Genomic DNA, 22,519 nt, shown 5'->3' with positions numbered 1-22,519 from the left:
ACCGGCGCTGCCCGGTTCTGTTCCGTCCCGTCCCTCCCTTCCCGCTGTCCCGGGCACGTTCCATACTTCGCTCCTTTTTCCCCCCCTCAAAACAGGCAAGTCCCACAGGCGCCTATACAGCCGGTGCCGTAAAGTGAGGCGCGGGCGGTGCGACAGCCGCGAGGTCCTCTGGGCGAAGATGGCGGCGGGGGAAGGGAAGTCGGTGCTGTTCGTGTGCCTGGGTGAGCGGGCCGGGCGCGGCCGCCCCCGCCCCGCCCCGCCGCTCCTCGGCCCGGGGCACCGGCGGGGGGGCGGCAGCGCGGTGAGGCGAGGGTCGGGAGCGGGGGGAGTGCGGCACCCGCCGCGGTTTGCCGTGTCGGGGAGGGCCGGAGCAGGGCCAGGAAGGGAGGCAGCAGGCGGAGTACACCGGCGCCCGTTGTGCGATAGGAACCACGAGGAAGGGCTGAGCTTTTGAGGGCGGCAGAGCACCCGCACAGGCTGCCCGGGGTGTCCGGGAGTCTCCCCCTAGAGATGTTCCAAAGGCAGCCGGACGCGTTCCTGGGTAACCCGCTCTAGGTGACCCTGCCCCGACAGCGGCATTGGACTCGATAATGAATGTCCAGAGGTGCCTTCCAGCCCTAACAGATCTGTGATTCTGTGAAAACAGTAGGAAGTAGTGAAGGAAGTGAAATGCAGCCTTGGAACAGCTTTCTGAGATGGGTTGTGCAGCGTTTGGCTTCTGGAACAGCGGGAAGGGAACAGGGAGCCTGCCCCCAGGCTTGCTGTTGGGAGCAGCTGGTGTGGGAAAGGGAAAGAAAACCACAACAAGAACCACTGAAGTTAATGTAAGAACTGCCCTAAAGAGAGGGAAAGAAGGGTAGGACTTTAAGTAAAAAAAAAAATAACTTGGTGGGGGTTAATCTGTTATGGTCTAATAATGAAATTATTGATCTGGTATGAGAATGAGTGAAAAGAATAAGACTTTTTTGAAAGTTTACCAAAAGTAATAGAAAACTTTCTTTAACTGATATATTATATGGTTAAGTTGTAAATCTATTCATGCAAAGTCCCAGAAAACAGAAGTGTAGATGGGATCAGAAATCACCTGAAGGCTTTTCTGGAGTTTAGGAAAATCAGTTACTGGCAAACAAGACAATGACAAGCAGCAAATAGCTAACCTGACTGCACAGATTACAGAGCCGTGCCCCATTTTGTACTTGCCTTCTCTAAACTTCTGCTTTCCTCAGGCACGAGAAGCTGGATGGCTCTGTGCTCTGTCTGGGAGGGCTGTTAGCATGATCTCATCCCTAGCCCATACAGTGTTACCTCTGAACCCCTGGCTGTTTGCCAGGTTTGTTGCAAAACCGTTAGTTCATGTTTGGGCTTCTCCCTATCTGCTTTTTTTGTTGTTGTAATAGGAGACATGCAGATTAGTTGAATAGCAAAATAAGAGTTTAGTTTTCTGAAATATGTTCTGATGTTTACCTTTGAGTAAAATCAACCCCGAATAATAATCCAGGGAAAACATCCTTATGTGAGGGATTATCAGTTGTTGTGTGTTTAGAAGCTAGTGATCTATACAGATGTTTTTGTATTAAAAAATCTTAATTAATAAGAATTCTCCTTCCCAAACATGATGTTCTAAAGACAGTGGTAATTGCCATCCCTGTGTGCTGAAGGGTGAGCCAGTGGGGAAGGAGACTGGGCTGGCTAAACAGGGAGTTCTGGCTGGAACTGAAGGAAGAAAGGAGAGATTGTGACCTTTGGAAGAAGGGGCAGGCAACTCAGGAGGGCTGAAGGATGTCATGAAGTTACACGGGGAGAAAAATTAGATGGTCAAAACCCAGCTACAACTTAAAGTGTTTACTGCCATAAAAGAAAATATTTCTATAAATACATCAGCAGCAAAAGGAGGGCTAAGTAGAATCTCCATCTTTATTGGATGGAGGAGGAAACAGTAACAAAGGATGAGGAAAAGGCTGAGGTGTTTAATGCCTTCTTTGCCTCAGTCTTGAGCACTCACACCAGTTTGTCTCTGTGTACCAGCTCCCTGAGCTGGAAAACGGGCATGGGGAGTAGTGTCACAGATTGACAGACTAGAGCACAGATTCACTAAGGTTGGGAAAGACTTCCACGATCATCAAGTTCAACCTTTGGCCAAACACCAATCTGTCAACTAAAGCAAGTTGGTTCTTGAGCACTTCAGGGACAAAGACTCCCTCACCCTGCTGGGCAGCTCCTTTCAATTCTTAACCACCCTTTCAGTGAAAAATTCCCTCCTGCTGTCCAACCTGAACCTCCCCTGGTGCAGCTTGAGTCTGTTTCCTCTTCTGAAGCCTGGGAGCAGACCAACTCCTGCCTGTGCACAGGCTCCTTGCAGGTATTGTAGAGAGCAGTAAGGTCTCCCTGAGCCTCCTTTGCTCCAGCTGAAACAGCCCTACCTCCCTCAGCTGCTTCTCACAGGACTTGTGTTCCAGGCCCTTCACCAGCCTTGCTGCCCTCTCTGAACACACTGCAGCACCTCAGTGTCTTGTAGTGAGGGGCCAGAGCTGAAGGTAAGGTTTGGGGTGTGGCCTCACCAGTACAGGGGGACAACCACTGGTCAGTCTCTGGTCCTGCTGGCCACACTATTGCTGATGCAGGCCAGGATGTCACTGGCCTGCTTGGCCACGTGGGCACGCTGCTGTCAGCTCGGTGTCAGCCAGCACCTCCAGGTCCTTTTGTGCCAGGCTGCTTTCCAGCCATGTTTCCTGCACTGGGGGAGCTGCTGGAAGTGCTCACTGAGCCACTCTCAATCATTTACTGTCAGTCCTGGTCAGCTGGGGAGGCTGTGCTTGGCTGGGGGTTGGCAAATGTGACACTCATCTACAGGAAGGTTTGAAAGAATGACTTGGGAAATGCAGGCCTGCCAGCCTGATGCTGGTGCCACAGAAGGTCATAGAGGAATGATCATGAGTGCCATCATGTGGCACAGGACAACCAGGCCATCAGGCCCAACCAGGATGGGTTTAGGAAAGGCTTGAACGACCTGATCTTCTGTGACCAGGTGACCTGCCTGTGGATGAGAAAAAGAGGCAGGTTGTCTACCTGGACTTCACTGTGACCTTTAACACCATTTTCCACAGCATTCTCCTGGAAAAACTGGCTGCTTAGGGCTTGGATGAGAGCACTGTTTCCTGGGTAAAACACTGGATGTGTGGGCCCAGAGGAGTGGTGAATGGATTTACACCCAGCTGACAGCTGGTCATGAGTAGTGGTTCCCCAGGGCTCAGTGCTGGGATCAGTCCTGTTTAATATCTTAATCAGCAATCTGCACAAGGGGATTGAGGGCTGCTGTAGTCAGTTCACTACAACGCCAGGCTGGGTGGGAGTGCTGATTTGCTGCAGAGTAGAAGGGCTCTGCAGAATGAGCTTTGCAGGCTGGGTCAAATCCAAGCATACAAGGTTCAACCAGACCCAGTGCTGGCTCCTGCCCTTGGCTCACAGCACCCCCTGCAGTGCTGCAGGCTGAGGGCAGAGTGGCTGGAAAGCTGCACTGTGGAAAAGGAGCTGGGTGTGCTCATTGACTACAGCTGAACATGAGTCAGAGTGTGCCCAGGTGGCCAAGAAGGCCAGTGGCATCCTGGCCCAAATCAGCAATAGTGTGGCCAGCAGGAGCAGGGCAGGGACTGTCCCCCTGTACTCAGCACTGGTGAGGCTGCATTGCAAGAGCTGTGTCCAGTTCTGAGCCCCTCAGTCAAGGCATTGAAGTGCTGGAGTGTGTCCAGAGAAGGGCAGCAAAGCTGGTGAAGGCTCTGGAGCACAAGGCTTGAAGGGCAGCTATGGGAGCTGGGGTTGTTTAGCCTCGAGAGAAGTAGGTTTAGGAGAGACCTTACCACTCTCTACAACTCCTGAAGTAAGTTAACAGAGACAAGATGAAAAGGCCCTGAGTTGCACCAGGGAAGGTTTAAATTGGGTATTAGGGAAAATTTCATCACAAAGGGGTTGTCAAGCATTGGAAGGGGCTGCCCAGAGAAGTAGTTGAGGCTCCATGTGTATTTAGCAGACATGGTGCTTAAGAACATGAGGTAGTGGGGGACTTGGCAGTGCTGGGTTAAGTCAGGTGTGATCTTCAGGGTCTTTTCAAACCTAAGCTATTCTGTGATTTTGTGAAAAAATTCATATGCGTGGTTGTGTAAGCTCACAGTGGTGATTTGCACTATAACAAAGTTCTAATGCAAGAGCTCTTTTTAGTGTAACATATTAGTTTATATTAATTAATTATTAGGCCTGAGGAAAGGGTACACAAGTACCAGTGTTAATAGGATGGATTGTCTTAAACAAATGTTGTAAATAGCTTTTAAATTTCCTCTTCTGTGTTGCTGGGTTATGAAAAAAACCCTTATTGATATGTGGTGTGAAAAGCTAAATGACATGATAAGCACTTTTTTTTTCCCCTCAGTGAAATACACTCTTCTCGGTTAAATTTTGTAGGCAACTTGTTTCTTGTTCCTGCTTTAAGATTCCTTTTTTTTTTGGTTGTTTTTCAGGAGTGATACTTTTTTCCTCCTAAATTTTACTAGGACTAATAGCTGAAATTATTGCTGAAAAGAGTACTAAGCAGATTTCTAGAACTGCATTTAACTGTAGTGTTGGTTAATGCAGTACATTAATTCTGAAGTTTGCCACATCTAGTCAGAAAGGACACTTCTTCATGAAAAACTACATTTTCTTTCTACATTGTTTTGAAAGAAACCTATTATTTAAATATGTATTAATTGTGTTCCTTGTTTGTAATGAAATAAGCAGATAGTAATTACACAACAAAATACAATCTAGTTAATGTGCATAACTACATTAATGATAAGGGTTTGTCATTACTGAGAAATGATTGAAATACCCAGCAACATATGTAATTACAGCATATGAAAAGGCACCAGAAGATTTTTTTTTTCATTTAAGCAAAGAAAGAATTAAAAGTGGAGGTGAATCAAAATGCACTTTGCTCATTTTACACTTACATAGCTCATGTAATTAATAGTTGAGCTCCAGAAATGGGCTTAATATGTTGCTGTGTTACATAAGTTTTCCTCTTTTTCTCTGATGATTTCTCTGCTATAACACAACAAGCTGACTGGGCGTCTTAGACCAGGCACTGGCTTTCTGATCTCCTCCAGAGATGGAGGAGCAGTTGTAACATGGGTGTACTGTTGAGCAAAGTGGGTTTGGTGAGATCTTCAGATGATTAATGCTTGTTGTGAATCACTGAGTATGAGTATTGTCCCCGGGCATCTAGACTGCATAAAATCATTTTTGGAATGGCAACTAACTTAGTGGGTATGAGGACATTAGAGGACAGTTACAGAGAGATTTGAGTTTCCTGGTTCACGTGTCACAATTCATTGTATGCCTTTAGATACTAGGTTTTGTGGGACAAAATGCCATTTATAGCTGCAGAATGGGAAAGCAATAGGTTGGGTAAGACATTGAAGAAGTCATGAAAAACAGTTACTGTAATGAGGATTCTTGGCAGGTTGACAAAAAGAAATGTCTTTTTTTAATAAAGAGAATGTTAGACAAATGTAAGGAAAATTACCTTTCTGCTACGCATATTGGCAATATAGCTGTAGGAATACAGTGTCTTATTTAATCTGTGTTTCAAAATGATGCAGAAGTATTAGAGAGTTGAAAGCATGGTTGTAAAAGTAATCTTGGAATTGAAAAACAAGATCTGTACTTAAAATATGTTAAGGGTCTGGTTCTTGTAACTAGGTGCTTATGTGTTGAAAACTTAATATTTTCCTGATGAACCTTTAGGTTTATTAGAAAAGCATGATGTACCAGCAGTTGATTAATTCAGGATAATTATTCTCGCTGCAAGCAAAGTTTTTCTAGACACACACACATACATGCACATGAATGCAAAAACCAGGGAATCTAAACTAAAATCTGTGCCTTGAATGGTTCCTTACAAACGTAATTGAATGCTGAATGTGACAAGATGGAAAGAACTAGGACTTGTGATGAAGTTGTGACAGGAATTTGTGTACAGAACATAATAAAGTGACCAGTCAGTTTTAAACACTCGTGAAGGAAAACTGATGAATGGTGCAAATGATGGGAGGCATTATTCCAGTCACTTGGATGAAGTGACCATTCATGGAAACATAAGTAGAATACAGGTTTTTGTATGTGAGAGGATGAAAACTAGTAAAACTTTTGTTACTAACAGCAGACAGCAAAAGAAAGAAAAGCATTTGTTTGCATTTGGGGAAGCTCTGAAAGAAGTAGGGAGCTGAATAAGGAGCAATTGAGATACAAAACCACTTGAGAGACTAAGTGATTGGCTCAACATACTCAGAGATGGGCAGTGGAACTGAGCATGAAATGGATTCAAGTTCACTCTCCTGCCAGTAGAAGCAGAGCTTCCATTTCTGTCTGGGAATGGGTCAAATATTAGTGCAGAGATGGGAGTAGGAACTCAAAAAATTAGGTGTTGGCTTAGGTCACTGTCACTGGAAGACTTGTGCTTAGAAAATGAATGTGAAAACATGACTTCTTAAAAGTGATTGACAAATGGTTCCAGTACTGATTCTGTGATTGAAATATCTTCTCCTTGAATCATTGTATTTGGAGATGTATATAGGATTAATTTCAGTAGGTGGACTCTAGCCACCTTGGGCACTAGTTTTCTATGACTGCAAATGTCACTACAATTTAAAGAACTTGATATGCAAAAAAATAAAGGGAGAAGGTGGAGATTTTGAGAACTTTAATATTACTGCCTTCTACGTAAAGCCAGCATGATCAGATCAGTTGGAAATACAAAAAGAAGAAGGGAACACTAGAGGAGGATAGGTAGTGAAAATAACATGTAGATAACATTTAAGGAAAAGAATGATTCAAGTCCAAGGAGGAAGATAATTGCCCTATGATTCTTTTTGTGAAATTTCCCCATTCTCCAAATACATCTGTCAGTCCATAACTTAGGAAATACTGTACATCTGTGGGGATGCACAGCCTGGAAAGATCAATGTGGGATGTAAAACTGTATCTGAAATGGATAGAAATCAGGGAGGAAAGTGACTGGAAAACAAGGATTAAGTTTGCATATGTTAGTGGGATAAGATAGAGCTTTACATCAATCTTGAGATAAGTGATAACAGTTGCGAGGAGTAGCATGGGTAAAAGTTGTTTAAGATGAAAATAATATTGCAGAGTATGTAAGGAAAAGAGCTTCTGTTAAGTCAGTTCTGTGATTCTATCCACAGTTCCCAAGAATAGATTTAAATTCTGCTTGGAGTTCTCTAACAGTGTTAATACCTCTGCTAATATCAGGAGTGTGTCATCAGGGAAGACGTGAATTTTTAAGTCACAAACTGGGTTAAGTGTTGGTTTCAAAAATTATACAAGTGAAGTTTCTAGGTACTGCTAGAAGTGGCAGTTAATATGTTTAATCAAGGGTGATCATGGTGCTGTTCATTGTGGCATTTTATATGAATCATTAAAGATTATATTTATGGCATTTATTTTAAGAAGTGAGCAAGCTGTAGAAAAGTGAAAATTTGGAACAAGTTCAATCCATGTGAGCAGAAGGCTAAACAAATGGAAAAAGCCATGAGGGCTTTATTTGAAAACCACCATTTTGAAATTTTGGGAGCTAGTTAATGAATTGCTAGGTCCAAGAATATTAATCATTGTTTTTTACTGAAATGTTGAGTGTGGTAATGAAGGCTACAGTTCATGGACAGTTGTGTGGGATCATTCATACAGAGAAAAAATTTTGTTAAGGAAGAAATGGATGGCCTCCACAGCTGGTGTAATGGAAGCAGAATGTAATAGTTTAGAAAAAGGACTTAAAGGTCACCTGTTTGAAGTAACAAAGAGAGGGAATGGAGAAATTAGGAGTAGAGGGTTATAATCATAAATTTGATACTCGTGAATGAGTCAAAGGTGATTGTAGAAGTTCTCAGGTTATTTTCAAAAACACTAAGTTCTATTACAGACTTTTTTTAAAATTTAAAAAACAAATGGGGACAAACTTTTCCTGTAGTGTAATCTGTTGTTTTGTTTGTCAGTATTCAAGAAAAGTAAATTGAAATTAGAAGAAGTGCAGATCTGACTTAACTGGAGTGATTAGATAAGGTCAGTTAATTTCATGAAGAGATTGAGAGCTTGGTTTGTTTAGTTTAGCACAGCTATGCTTGGCAAGGGTTTTGTATCTGTTGATGGAAAGACAGACTGATGTTAACCAAGATCAGATGAGCAGAGACTTCCAGGAATAAATACTAAGTTGAAACTGGAAGGTCTTATGCTACCACAGGAAATTAGTATCTGGAATAGCCTTTTAAGATAGATGATGCTTTTTTAAAATGAAGCTTGATGTGTTTGTAAGAGGAGTGATGCTGTATAGGCTTGCAGTATCAAAGAATTGAGTTCATTGATCTGAAGGTTAGTTTCTGCCTTCTGCTGTATGTTACCATGTTTTTATGTTTTGGAATTGTACTGTTTAATGCTTAACTCACTCAGAAACTGAGATTTTTTTTTTTTTTTTACTTTATTACCATATTTTAAGCATTTACATAATTAATAGTACTAACTTATTTTCTCACTTAACCACATAGGGAGCCCCAACATTTTCCTGTTTTATTTTTCTTCCAAGACTGATTTAATTTCTGTGCATGAAATAAACTAATTCAAACAATGGAATTAGTATGTTTACTCCTGGAAGATCTGCTGACATCAGAACTCACTTATGTTTTGGCAAGATCAGTTTTTCAGTGGTTAGGCTGTTCCTTTTGCCATTTAGTTGATTTGATGTTCTTTAAATCTTTGATAGTTAATTTGTGTTGCTTCAGACCTTTACTTCCTTCTTTGTGATTTTTATAGTAGATGTGTGACAGCAAGTTATTAAATGCCCAGGTCATAGAAGCTTCTCTCTAGCATTGAAGTATCTACCTTGGTGTTCTGTTTAAAAATGAGATTAAGTGCCTCATGTGAAAATTTCTTTTGGCTGGTGGAAATTTAGCTTTGTTCATTAGCATATTTTTCTTTTTACAGTTTGAGATTTGGAAAGAATTTAATCAGTAGTATGAGAGTGGTTAAGTTAAGGTTACAGAGATGAGTTTTGCCATTTCTGGTATTTTATACTGATCTGCTCAGAAGTCAGAGATGAGCAAAGTTACACGTTATGTTTGATGGAAGCAGAAGATTTGTGTGTATGAGTTACTGCAATCTGCATGACAAATCAAATATGAATATCCATCTAGTTACTGAAAATTTCTGAATGATGAAAAGGTAGAAAGAGCTAAAGTAATAGTGGAAAAAGCCTTTTCTTTTTGTTGAGACACTTTATTTTTTTCAAATATTAATTTCTGCATGCATTTTTAAGAGGTCTGCCATAGATTGTTACAGTTTCAGAACAAATGTGCTATGGATCCATTATTTGTAGTTTTTAATGGAGCTGTAACTCATTGTTGAAATAGGTTCTTTTTGAAAATAAGGTCAGATCAAGTGGCTAGGGCAATTGGAGGCAATTGGAAGGGAAGATTGTTTATGTATTTAAATAAATATTTTAACTGTTTGTTAGCTGATTGACAGCATTTAAGCTTTGCCACGTGTTAGGTTTTGTTCCTAATCCTCTGTATTTTGGGCAAAAAAAGTTCTGATTTTTTTTCCTGTGATGTTTTTAGAGCTTGTGTACTTGAATTAAATTTTTGGGGTTAGAATTGGTTTCTGGATGCTGCTCTTGATGAGGGCTCAGTTTGACCTGTAGTGATTTGACTTCAGTTAACAAGAGTGTTTTTACTACAGGTTGTTCTGCCATTTCACTACATTTTCACAGTGGTGGTGGCTGTGTTTTGGACTTGTACAAGAGACTGGTGGATAGTACAGAATCCTAGAATGATTTGGGTGGGAGGGGACCATCAGCTAGGTCATCTCACCTGGTTGCAATGTCTTGCCATAAGCTGAGACATCCTCCACTGGACCAGGTTGCTCAAAGCCCCATCCAGCCTGGTCTTGAACATTTCCCGGGATGCAGCACCACAGTTTCTCTGGGCAACCTGTTCCAATGTCTCACCACCCTTACTGTAAAAAAAAAAAAAAAAATTCTTGTTTATTCTTGTTCTCCATTTCTGTTTAAAATGTCCTTTGTACTATCACAGCCCCCTTTATATATACAAAGGTTGCTGTTAAGATCTGCTCTTCCCAGTCCTTTTCTTCTTCAGACTGCACATCCTCAGTTCTCATTCAGAGGTGCTCAGCCCTCAGATCATCTTTGTGGCCCTCCTTTGGACCCACTCCAGGAGCTCCATGTCTTTCTTGTGCTGGGTGCCCAGAGCTGGATGCATTAGTCCAGGTGGGCTCTCATGAGAGCTGAGTAGAGGGGCAGAATCCCCTCCCTCAACCTGCTGGCCATGCTGCTTGTGATACAGCCACGGATAAGATTGGCTTTCTGGGCTGCAGGAGCACTCTGCAGGCTCATATCCAACTTTTCACCCACCAGTGTCCCCAAGTCCTCCACAAGGCTCATCTCAACCCCTTTGTGCCACAGTCTGTACTGACACTGGAGATTTCCTCAACTCTAGCACTGGACTCAGGGTTCTCATATATTCAGTTTGCATTCTATCTGAGTAAATAAAAATATTTAATCTAATCTGGGCTGAAAAATCCACACAATTACTTTTTTTTTGTTTTCAGTAGTCTGAAATTCACTTGAATCTCTTGTTTCCATAGGAAACATCTGTCGCTCTCCTATAGCTGAAGCAGTTTTCAGAAAACTTGTAACTGATGAGAAGCTTGAAAATAAGGTAAGCTATTGATTTCTGTTCCAAGAAATAACTGTCTCATAGCCAGTCAGAATATAAGCAGTGAGGAAAGAAACATAAAAATATGAATTTGTTTTTCTGTAGTGGAGGATAGACAGTGCAGCGACATCTGCCTATGAAATAGGAAGCCCTCCTGACTATCGAGGACAGAATTGCATGAAGAAGCATGGCATTACCATGAATCATATTGCCAGGCAGGTACTGTACCTTAATTTTCTTTAAATGTGTATATGTATTTGTTTTGTTGTTACAGTGGAGGACAGACAGTGCCGCTGTTTCAGACTGGAACGTGGGGCGCTTCCCAGATTCAAGGGCTTTAAGTTGTCTAAGAAATCATGGCATTGAGACAACACATAAAGCACGACAGGTAGAAGAGAGTATATTTTCTTCCTTATTCATACCCATGCCCTAACCATTGCAATCACAGAAGTCATTTGACCAATGCATGGTTAAGCATCAAGTAGTAAGCAAATACTCTGCAGTTTTTTAAAGGACTCCAGAGTGGCTTAATTCTTCTAGTTGAGCTTAATGAGTTTTTTGTTATTAAGGTTCATTGGAAGTATAACTGGAAAGCATTGAACCAGTTTCTGCATTATAGAAAACTCCTGTCTCCAGATGTTTAGTATTCTGAGCATTTAAAAATGCTTTTTAAAAATGGACTTACTCTAGTAATCTGTGATGCATCCTTCAGCAAGGAATTTTATATTTATTTAGCAGGTCCAAAAAAACAGTGGAATACCTTGTTATCCCTGGCAAAAAGCTTCTGCGCTTGCATGTAGATCTTTTAAAAATATCTGGAGTGCTAAATTAGAATGAAAGCACTCAAACCCAAGATTAGTAGCCCAGTTGGTGGTAACTTCAGAGGAAAACATACCCTTGAAGCATTCTTAAGTCAAAGGCAGGTTTGCCACTTAGTGAAATCCTCTAAGTTTTACTTAAACTTGTATCTGTTTTCATTAACAAAAGAACATGTATTTCCATATTGAATTCCAGAGAGGTTGGATGTAAATGTGTCTGCATCTATTTAAATCATTCAGACACTCATATAAATGCACATAATTTACTTCAGTTAACTATTCTCTGGATATAAGATATTCCTTTAGGGCTTGACCTTTACTTAGTTTGAGTTTACGCTGCTAGTTTTTGTATTGACAAAAAGATCAAGTAGTCTTGTTATTATCTTACCTTTCTGTTCCCTTCAGAATTTTTCTAGACCTCACTGAGGTCATATTTACTTTCTTCACTTTTCAAAGACTACATGTTTAGATTTTTGACTTTCAAAAATAAATTCTCTCAATTAGTCAATTGCCCTCTGTTGACCTCTCCTGATGTTAATCTCTGTTTATATGAAACAGAATTAAGCACAGCACCATTTCAGATTTTTCAATAATTTGCTATTAGAATATCACTGCAAAAGTCTGTTGTGATCTTTTCCTGTTACAACATGTGGATTTACTGTTTATCAGTTCTTACAAACATCATTATTTGTGAATATGCAAGCTAAATGGTACTGAAATTATTCAGTCAGTGTTTCAGTCATCACAGTAGTGTGACATGTTTGTCTTCCTAGAACATACACCTTGGAAACTTGAGAACTGTTCTTCTAGGTATTCCTAGAGTGGTTTATGAGCAGTTAAATTAAAGCAAAGGACCAAACCAAGCTGATCCTTTGTCTTGAAGCAAATCTTTTTAGCTTCCTTCGGCAGAGAAGGAATGAAAACGTTTTAATGAAGACGTTTGCTTATACCTTCTGACAAATGAAGAGATTTTTCAGTCAGAAGACCTTAAAGTGTTACATATACAAGGAGAGAAAATGAAAGACTAACAGGATGAAAATCTGTCTAAATCATTCCAGTACATATAGTTTCTTTTGTAAAGAAAATCTTCAAATCTTGGAACTGCAGGTAACTGTTTATTTTGCACTGATGTTAACAACATAATTCCAAATTTATTTTTTTCCTAAACTTCTGTCGGATGGTCTCTGCTGATTCTCTGAACTGCAGACCTGATATGGTCTTGTGGTACTTCTGAAAAAAGAGGTATTTGACAGTGTAGAACAGGACTTTTCAGAGTGGTAGGTTAGTACAAGTGGAAGTGTATTTGCTTCACTTTTAGAGACAAACTTAAGGATAGAAATTTGTGTGACACTTGTCTCAGAACAGATTAAGGAAGATTTAATAACAAAAACTGCAGAAATGGAGAGGAGGGATTTATCTTCCATTGCCTTCGAAGTACTGTGCAATTCTTGTCTTCAGTCCTGTGGAAAATTGTGACCCACCCAGTCAAAGGCACCTTCTCTCATGTAATTTTTTGCATAATTATGATAATTATGGATTTTAGCTTTTTTTTTTTTAATTCAGTACTACAAGAATGGTTTATGTAAAAGAATATTAAATTGGTCATGTCTTACCATCATGTACAGTGATATTCTAGGTTAAAAGTGAAGTATAAAAGCAAATATATATATATATATATATATATTATATATAAAATAAAGTTGTTATCATTTTAGCTAATGGCAGGTTACTGTATGAAATTCTCTAAGCTCTTATTCTTCATGCACAAACCAGAAAGTTTTAATAATTTGCACTTTTATTCATGCTGAGGCAAAAATTGATTTTGGTATGACTCATACCATGCGTTTGCCTTAAATATGAAATTGAGATTAGAAGAAGGTTGTATTAAATACTGTTTCACAACTGGGTAAGTTTACTACCTCTCTGTGGCTTTAAGACAGAAAATGAGATTTCTCTCTGTAAATAAAGAGAAATGTTTCACTAATAATTTAATAATTCTTATATGCATTTTTTAAATGTAAAGTTATTGTTATCTCCATAGTTTCATCCAAAGTTGATTACTTGAACTCTCCAGTACACTTCTCAAAATTTATCCAAATTTTTACATCCTTCCCCAAAGTACTAGTTTTAGTAGTTTTGAGAAGTTCACTGGAGTTTGCTCAATTAAAGCTTTTTTTTTTTTCTTTAACTGACTGTGTTATTGGTTAAAAGCACAAGCCAAATGGTAACCTTGGTTTTAGGGCTGCGTTTGCAGCTGTATTGGTGCTTGTCATAGGGTAATAGCTGTCACATTGTCAAGTGTTCCTAGTTTTTTCTTCCATTTGTCTGTACAACAAAGAAATCGGTGCCCTCTTATTTTCACAGGGGCAAGTGTTCAGCTGTGTAGAGCAATCAGAAGCAGCTTGTAGAAGTCCTGATTAGATTTGCCAGGAAAACAGAGCTATTTCCACTGCAAAAATATTTTCATAGGTCAGAGGCACTGCATGAATACAGCAAATATTTTTACAGTGAAAATAAACAAGTCTGCATTAGTTTTCGTCATTAACCCTTTATTTTCACGTGCATTTCTGACCTTTCCTCTTCAATTCTCTTTGTGTGTAATGTTTCATTTATAGATTTATTCTGATGATAATTTCTGTCTGTCTTTTCTTGCTCCCTGTTATGGGAGCTTAATTGGTATCTGTTTACAGTTTGCATTTAAAAAATCTGGCTTTTTTGCCATCTAAACCTTTTTATTAATACATAAATATTTTTTACAAATTAAAACTCTGACTTACAGGATAAGTAAGTCAGAGTTTTGCCTTTCGGCTGTTTCCTTGCCTACTCAGTTCTCTAGCCCATCCTTTGTAGGGATGCCTGCCAGAAAACCTGTTCTGAACAACCTTCCCAAGTGTCTTGGTTATGATGCTTCACACAGGACTATGCACGAAAGATAGTCTTGAAGTGAACTCTGATATTAAACATTTTATTCCATTTCTTCATCCTCATTATGGACACCTGGTTCAGATACCTTATACCAGCAATGGGGGCATGGTCTGGGAAGATTTTACCCTAAAATAAGGCTTAAATGTAAACTGGAATAAAATGACAACTGACAAACATCTCCAGCCATCTTTGTAACAAGAAGATGACAGTAGTATTTAAGTCATTTGTTTTTAAGAGATTGTGATTCATACCATCATACTTCAGCTTTAAGTTTCACTTATATGTTCTTGTGCAGTGGGCAGATTTCTAGATTGGAAGTATTGCAATTGATTCCAGGTTACCTACGTTTTTGTTGTCCTATCAAAAAAGTAATTTTTCTGGTTTATTTTTAACCATTTTATTGCATGTTTCCCATAAGTGGAACTTGCTTTAGTTTTAGTAGTTTAAAAGTACTAGAAATGTTGTTTTTAATGATGTTCTAAGTTGATGCATGAAATGTAAAAGAAAAAAAAAAATAGAAAAGGTTGGTTAAATAGCTGACTTGGGTTTGGTTTTTTTTGTGGAATGCTTACAGAAATGGATAAATAATCATGGCAGAATATATTTAAAATGTAAGTTACTGTAAAATTGTATAAAGGTCCAGTTCTATTCTTTCCACCTGTATCTTTTTTTTAATAAATCATAGCTACACAATTTGAAAACGCTTTTTTTCCCCCTTTCATTAATCAAATGCAGTTTGTAGGCTAAAGCACCTATTTTTACTTCTAGATTACTAAAGAGGATTTCCAGACCTTTGATCATATACTTTGTATGGATGAGAGCAATCTAAGGTAAAGTATGAAGAAATTGAACAAATTCATATGGGTTACTTGTAGTGATGTCTCATAAGTCACTTTGAAGACAGATGCCACATTTTACTGCTTAGCTTATGTTGGGGTTTCTTTGTTTGGGTTTTTTTTTTACATGTATGTGAATGATGTGCTAATGGATGGATTCTTCACTTCTAATAAGTTTATTGAGCCAGAACTCAATGGTTTATTTGTGTGATATGTGCCACTCGAGGATGAAGGACATGGAAATTTAGTTACTTTGTGCTATATACAGCTGTATAATGCTTGTATAATTAAGAATGAGGATGTACTTACTGTCTTGATTGAAGTGATCAGTTTTTCTAATTGCATGGCAGTTAAAAGACAAACTGGGAACTTGGAAGGGATTAAATATGGTGTGGGTTTTTTACTTTTTTATATAGAAAAAGAGAGGGAACTCTGAAATCAGCAAGGTTGTTAGCTTGGGGTAGTGTTGTTTTATTGTTAGCTGTGCTCTAGCTAAGCATCCTTGAGAAAGATCTGGTTAAGTAGCTGCCTAGTGTAAAATTTTGGATATCACTAGCAAAATTTCTACTCAATTACATACATATTCAGGATTAAGGAGCTCAATTTAATAAACTACAAGTGTCAAAGTGCTTGTAAGGGCTATTGTCAAGTCAGTTTAAAAAGGCCCAAACCACCAGAACCAGCAACAAAACCTAAATAAAGACCCTATTAGTAGCACATGAAGTCTTCTAGGAGCAGCACCACTTAACTGAAATAAATATGATTTTGTTGAATGTCTTGAATAAGCTTTCTTCCACAGCCTTCATGAATGAAGGGTATGTAACACTTGGCTTGATTGTAGTGTCTCAGGCAATGACGTGACAAGGCTTCCTTCTATTTTCACTTGAATTCTTAAACAGAAATTTGAATTAACAATTTATATGGTATGAGCTCTAGAGCAAAAGAAATGTCAGAATAATAACAGGGATATTGCTGCTGCTGTGCTAAAGTTTTGACTTTAGCTTGCACTGAGTTCAATTGTTTTGCCTGGGAATGCTTATTTGTAGCTCTAGGAGGGCAAGCTGATTCCAGGTGTTGATGGAATACTTGTCATGTCAGAAAAGAAAGACTTAGGACATGTCTTTTCTTTGGTACCAGAGCCATCTGACACTCTCCTGTTCATTAAGTTGTGTGCCAAAAACCTTTAAGAAGATGGTCTGACATTTTTTTAATAACAGAAACCTAGAGAATTTATTGAAAAATGTGTAAATTCAAGCAATAGCTTGATAGAGGATCTCTGTTTTTTTTCTTCAAAACCAGTACTGTGGTCTCACTGCTATTTCTAAACTATCTGAAATTAATTTCTTTATTAGAAATAATAATTTTAATTTAATTTCTTAAAGTTGATATGGTTATGACTAAGTATTCACAAGGGATTTCTTTGCCTTTTGTAATGGTGAGTAAGTAAAATGATGATTTGCTATGGAGATGTGTAATATTAAAATAATTTAGTATGCTTTGGGAGTTCATTGTGAAGATGATAGTACTCAGCTGCCTTTAATCTGAAGATGATGAGATGTCCATTTTAAGTATGGATAACAGATTTTTGGGATAACAGATGGCCATTTTTAAGCAAAGAGGGAAAATGCCATCTCAAAACTAGAATGCTTCTCACTGATAAAACAGTGTAGAAGGGAGAGGATGTGACAGCTGGTGAAATGCTGCAGTAGATCAAAAGGAAAACAGGTGTAGCTCACCTGATTTACCATTTTCTGTTAACTGGATGTGGTAGGATTTCTCAATAGCTAGAGCATGCCAATCTAAAACAGTGGCTTTGAGCAGACAGGACAATCTTACTCATACTTTAGAAAAAATACCTGGATAATTTATTGGTTTTTGTTCAATTCAAGCTAAGGATGAGTGTTGAAAGTACTAATGATTGATTTGAGAATGAACTTGATGAACTTACTGTTAAAAAGTTTTTTTAAGCTATGGGTAAAGTGCTTGACTGCTTATTTATGCTCTGAATTCACTTTATGTCTTCCATACTCAATTAAAAAAGAGTCCACATAACAAGAAAAACAAAAACAAGGAGCAGCATAAAGTCCACAGGATGGATGGAGTCCAGACACGTTATTTTCCTGTATTGTCTAGAAATGGTCATGAACATGTCCTACTGATGCTAAAATTCTGAAGGAAAATTCAGGGGAGAATTTTATTTTTTCTTCTACAGAGATTTGAACAGGAAAAGCAACCAAGTTAAGGACTGCAAGGCCAAAATTGAGCTACTTGGAACTTACGATCCACAGAAACAGCTTATCATTGAAGATCCATACTATGTATGTGTAAGAAATTCTTTGGGTGGCTTGATTAAAAAATGTGTGTGTGTGTAGTATAATCTTCCCAGATCCCACAGTTGGCATATGATACATAGTCTGATGTTACACCAAGGGAAGTGTAAACTTTTCTTTTAATGACTTAAGAAAGCTGTGTATTACTGGGATAGGAAAGGAAAATGTTACTATGCTTATAACATTTATTTAAATTAAAATAATGCAGTGCACCTGTGTTTTCAATAGTGGGTGAAACCCTCTTTGATCAGCCTTGTTACAAAGAGGATGTGATCAGGAAAGTTAGAGACATAGCTGGTGACACATGTGGTCAAAAAAGCTGGATAATGTCAGCCAAGAGCAAACAATTAGACTAATATTCTTCAGTTTAGGAAGCATGAAGATGCAGTAGGGTTCTATAAAATCTTGATATCATTGGGAAAGCTGAATAAGACATTGCTGTTAATTACCCAGGAAGTAGAGAATATGTTGTAGTGGTAAGCACATGATATTGGTGGGAAGCAGGTTCAAAACAAAAAGGTTTGTTTTCAGCTTTTGCTTTCCACACAGTGCTTCATTAAGCTGAAATTCAACATGCCAGGTTAGTGGGAACCTAAAAAAGGAAAATACTTCAAAGGCTCAAAAGCGAGTGGAAGAAATACATGAAGGAAAGTCATGCAGGACTGTTGAATACAAAGTCACAGAGTTTGTCTCTGGAAATTCCTGAGCTGAAATGAGAGAGAAATAGGCCAAAGCTATCACCAAGTATTTGCACAGTTTGTATTTTTTCCTAATGTCTGTTGTTTGCCATTACTGACAGCAGAGAAACCAGTCTGCAATTTGTATTTGCTCTTCAGCCAGTATTGTTATTCTTACAGTCTTTTTCCTCTCTTCTTTTCTAGGGGAACGAAAAGGACTTTGAAACTGTTTACGAACAGTGTGTTAGATGCTGTAAAGCATTTTTGGAGAAGTATCATTAATGCTTCATCATATAATTTCTAAAAGAAAATAATTAGCTTCTTCTGAAATATGTAAAGTTTACTTGATTGGTGTATTTAAATTGTAAAATTATGCCTCTACATGCAGTACTTACTCAGTTTAATTTTGTATTTTAGCTGTTCTGTCATCTAATGAAAAAATATAGAAAGGTTTTAATTGGATTACATGATCAACCATTTTGTCACACATCAATGTAGTTATAAAGTATATATTTCAGTATAAATTTTTCTGTAAACTCTTCCAGTGCTTTCTCACAAGCACTGCGAAAGTAACACCTTGCTTCTTTATGTGTAATGCTAACTGAACTGAAGTCTTGTCCTCAGTGAGTTGATTTCAGTCAACTTTCAATGGTAGTCTGTGAGATAATGATGTGTAACTTCGGTGTGTCGTCCCAGTATCATTAGGCAGCCTTTGGATGGAAGCTGTTTCACATGGAGCCTGCTAGACTAAAAGATCTGCTGCCTAATAGAACTGGCTAAGTCTTCCTTTAGTCTTCTGGTCAGTTCCTAGCACACTGACACAAGCACATGCAACACAGCATTTACTTTGAGGAGAAAACATACCAGCTTTAAAGCTGAAATGGGAAATCACATTTTATATCTCACAGTAGTAAAATACTCAAGTCCATGCAATACAGTGGATGAGAAATTTGCCTGTAATCCCAGTTCCTACATGAGGGTCAGACAGTATTTCCAGATTTACTCAGGAGGATGTACAGCCTGTCAAAAGTGTTCTTTGAGAGTATAGTTCAGTGTAAAGACAGTTTATCTGTAATACAATACTAAGTTAGCAGAAGGCCAGTAAGTAGACAGTTCTGCTCTTGGACAAAATTTGAATGCTTTGTAAAAGTCTATGCCTGCTTTTCTGAACATCACCCTTTCTGTCTGCCTTAGATATGAAAATGTACTGAGATCAGTAATACAAGTGATACCATGATGATGTTCCTGTTTTGAATATTCTCAGCATTGGTATGAACTACCATTACCACATTATCTGTAAAACTGGATCTATAAAATTTGTTTTCTTATTTAGCCTTGTTTTTGTCTCTTGCTGCCTTCCAAACTTGTAGTCTCTGTACTTGTCACCTGCTCAACCTTCTGGGAGAGAGATGGATTTCAACAGAAGATCATGTTATTCTTGGGGAGGTTGGAATCCTGGTGTCACTCTGTTTGTTGCAGACTTCACAATGGAGATGAAGTTTCTTGGGGCTTTTGCTGTAGAATAGATGTGTTTGTGTTAATGAGGTTTCTGTTTTGTGCTAAAATTTCAGTCACACATAAAACTTCAGAACTTGCTTAGAAAAGGCAGATGCTAGAAGGAATACTTAAATACAGAAATCAGAATCTTTGTCCATTATTGCATTAACATCAGTTTTGACTTCTAAAAACAAGCTAGGAATTGCAAGCTAATAGTTGTTTCACGTATCAGGGACAAAGTTATACACTATTTCAGATCAAATTAAGTATGTCTGGAAAAATTATTTTAGATTTCATTATTAATGTTTTGACAAAGTAAATGGGGGAAAATGATGGGCAGTTAGGGACAAAACATCCTAAATGTGGTTTGATGCACTAACCTCAAAGATGGAAGTATTTAGGCATAATCTAGTGTTATTCCCTGCCAGAATGACCATTTCAAATATTCCAGTGAAAGTAAAATAACTCATAAAATTGAGAACATGATGGTTTGTGCTTTCCCATTCATGGCTATGTAGGAATTCAGCCTATAGCTTGCAGCATATTAAAGCTAAGATTGAAAGGTCTTAAATCTTTATCTTTGAGCTGCTGGGGTAACGAAGGAAATAAGAGGATATGGTTGTTTACCTTCACTGGGCCTAGGAATCTTCCTGTAAAGTGATACTAAGTCGAAACTCGTGTTAAATTCAGTTCACATTTTAAAAGTTTCAGCCTTGAGACAGACTTTTAGCAAGCAATCTAGTGACTTAATAATTCATCACCTCTACTAGGAAGAATAAGCTGGTTGATTTATTTTTATAATTAGTAGGTTTTTTTAATGGAAGAGGGGAAGGAGCACTATGGCCTTTTATACAAATTTGTAAAAGCCCAGAATACAGAACAGGAAGGATAGAATTGTACAGAACAATTATTTGGGTTCAAAGAGAAACAGTTGAAACAGGATTAAGACAGAAATCATGTATCATACAGATGACTAAGCGCTCACACATCCAAAATACCACTCATGAAAAATGTAATTTTGAATGAAAAAATAAGAACTGACTCCTGTTTCTCCCTCCCTGCCCCCACAGCTTGTTAAAAGTGGTAAAGTTAAGACTAAAAAAAAATAAATTGCTATAGTGTAGTATAGGTGTATTTTCTGTCAGATCATGATGACTTCTGATAAATATAGAGAAAACTTCTAGGGGATTAATTTATTTATATTAATTTATTAAGTAACTAATAAGTTGCTATTTCCCTTTTACAAGGAGATTTTCTAGAAGGTTTTTGTTTAGCCAGATTTTGGGTATCCTATTAGAAAAAAAAAGCTTCACAATATTTTAAACTCCCATGTGTTAGCCTGTGGTCTGGTCAGTGGAACCACAGCGAAGCACAGAGTTCCACCCACGTTTACTGCAGATGAGCAGCTTTAGTGAATCCCATAGAAGCTGATTCCTTTAACAACCATATTTTCTGCAGGCATGTATTGCATCCACTGAGACATGGAACTTAGCATTTAGTCATCACTGAAAGCAAATAAAAATATGTACTTCTCCCCTGCTAAATACAGCCACATTCCAGGATGGGATTTTGTCTTCTGCCATTTCTTCTGAAGAGTTGGATGCTGAAGGCTCTGAAGTGTCAGTTCCCAGAATCTCAGCTCCTATCATTCTCAGGGTGGGGAGGGTCATGTTTGGTTTTGGTCTTACATTTTGTGCTTCAAACTGAGGATAAAATGGAAACTATAAATGCAAGTATTAAGATAAAAGTGGTTCATTTTAATAGGTTGGCCCTGGCTGGATACCAGGCACCCACCAGAGCCTTTCTCTTGCTCCCCTCTGCAACTGGACAGGGGACAGAAAATAAAATGAAGGGATCATGGGTTGAGAGAAGAACTGGGAGAAGTCACTCACCAAATAGTGTCATGGGCAACACAGACTGAAGCTGGAGATTTTTACTGAAATTATTGCTAACAAATTCAGAGCAGGGTGATGAGAAGTAACATGAGACCTTAAAAATACCTTTCCCCAACTCCTTCCAGCTCTTCCTCCTCCCCCAGCAATGCAGGAAGATGAGAATGGGGGTTATGATCAGTCAATCCCAGTTTGTTTCTGCTGCTGCTTGGGGAGAGGAGTCCTTCCCCTACTCCGCTGGAAATAGTTCTCTATGAACTTCTCCAATGTGGGTCCATCCCACAGGCATCAGTTCCCCCCAAACTGCTGCACTGTGGATCACTCCTGCACAGAGAGCAGTCCCTCAGGCACAGGCTGCTCCAGCCTGGGTCCCCCACAGGGTCACAAGTCCCACTGCAAACCTGCTCCAGCATGGGCTCCTCTCCACAGGTCTGCAGGTCCCTGCCAGGAGCCTGCTCCAGCACGGGCCTCCCACAGGTCACAGCCTCCTCCAGGCATCCCCCTGCTCCAGTGTGGGTCTCCTCCATGGGCTGCAGGTGGATCTCTGCATCCCTGTGGATCCCCATGGGCTGCAGGGGCACAGCTGCCTCACCATGGGCTGCCCCACGGGCTGCAGGGGAATCTCAGCTCTGGTGCCTGGAGCACCTCCTGCCCCTCCTTCTGCACTGACCCTGGTGTCTGCAGGGCTGTTCCTCTCAGGTTCTCACCCTGCTCTTCTCTGGCTGCAATTACAACTGAGCAGTAACTTTTCCCTTCTTAACTGTGTTATCCCATAGGT

The 22,519-nt window shown here is 39.2% G+C and overlaps 2 protein-coding genes across 3 annotated transcripts in view; one reads left to right on the top strand and one right to left on the bottom strand.

Annotated features, from left to right (window-relative positions):
* Positions 1 to 179, bottom strand: part of SH3YL1 (SH3 and SYLF domain containing 1) — a 47,947-nt gene extending 47,768 nt beyond the window's left edge. The window contains exon 1 of the mRNA XM_064412060.1: positions 67 to 179. Coding sequence (XP_064268130.1) covers position 67 — 1 coding nt within the window. The 5' untranslated portion in view covers positions 68 to 179. The remainder of the gene's footprint in view (positions 1 to 66) is intronic.
* Positions 85 to 19,684, top strand: ACP1 (acid phosphatase 1). 2 transcript variants are annotated; one of them, XM_064412065.1, is made up of 6 exons: positions 85 to 221; positions 10,696 to 10,769; positions 11,041 to 11,154; positions 15,278 to 15,339; positions 17,558 to 17,663; positions 18,557 to 19,684. In XM_064412065.1, exons 1-6 carry the CDS (start codon positions 179 to 181, stop codon positions 18,632 to 18,634), a joined length of 477 nt encoding a protein of 158 aa, XP_064268135.1. In that variant the 5' UTR covers positions 85 to 178; the 3' UTR covers positions 18,635 to 19,684. The 2 variants fall into 2 exon arrangements, with proteins under 2 accessions (XP_064268135.1, XP_064268134.1); XM_064412064.1 differs by lacking the exon at positions 11,041 to 11,154 and adding an exon at positions 10,872 to 10,985 and having other exon boundaries at positions 98 to 221.
* The last annotated feature ends 2,835 nt before the right edge of the window (positions 19,685 to 22,519 follow it).

The sequence above is a fragment of the Passer domesticus genome, chromosome 3 (genome assembly GCF_036417665.1).
Source record: "Passer domesticus isolate bPasDom1 chromosome 3, bPasDom1.hap1, whole genome shotgun sequence".
NCBI lineage: Eukaryota > Metazoa > Chordata > Aves > Passeriformes > Passeridae > Passer > Passer domesticus.
Note: the sequence above shows the minus strand (reverse complement) of the source record. Positions and strands in the feature narration are given on the sequence as shown.

Bases quoted from the DNA above. Each gene is read 5' to 3' on its own strand.
- ACP1 (XM_064412065.1), top strand. From the start codon at position 179: ATGGCGGCGGGGGAAGGGAAGTCGGTGCTGTTCGTGTGCCTGG. The intron at 11,155-15,277 runs GTAGAAGAGAGT...TTTTACTTCTAG, and splicing joins CAACACATAAAGCACGACAG to ATTACTAAAGAGGATTTCCA. The intron at 17,664-18,556 runs GTATGTGTAAGA...CTTCTTTTCTAG, and splicing joins TCATTGAAGATCCATACTAT to GGGAACGAAAAGGACTTTGA.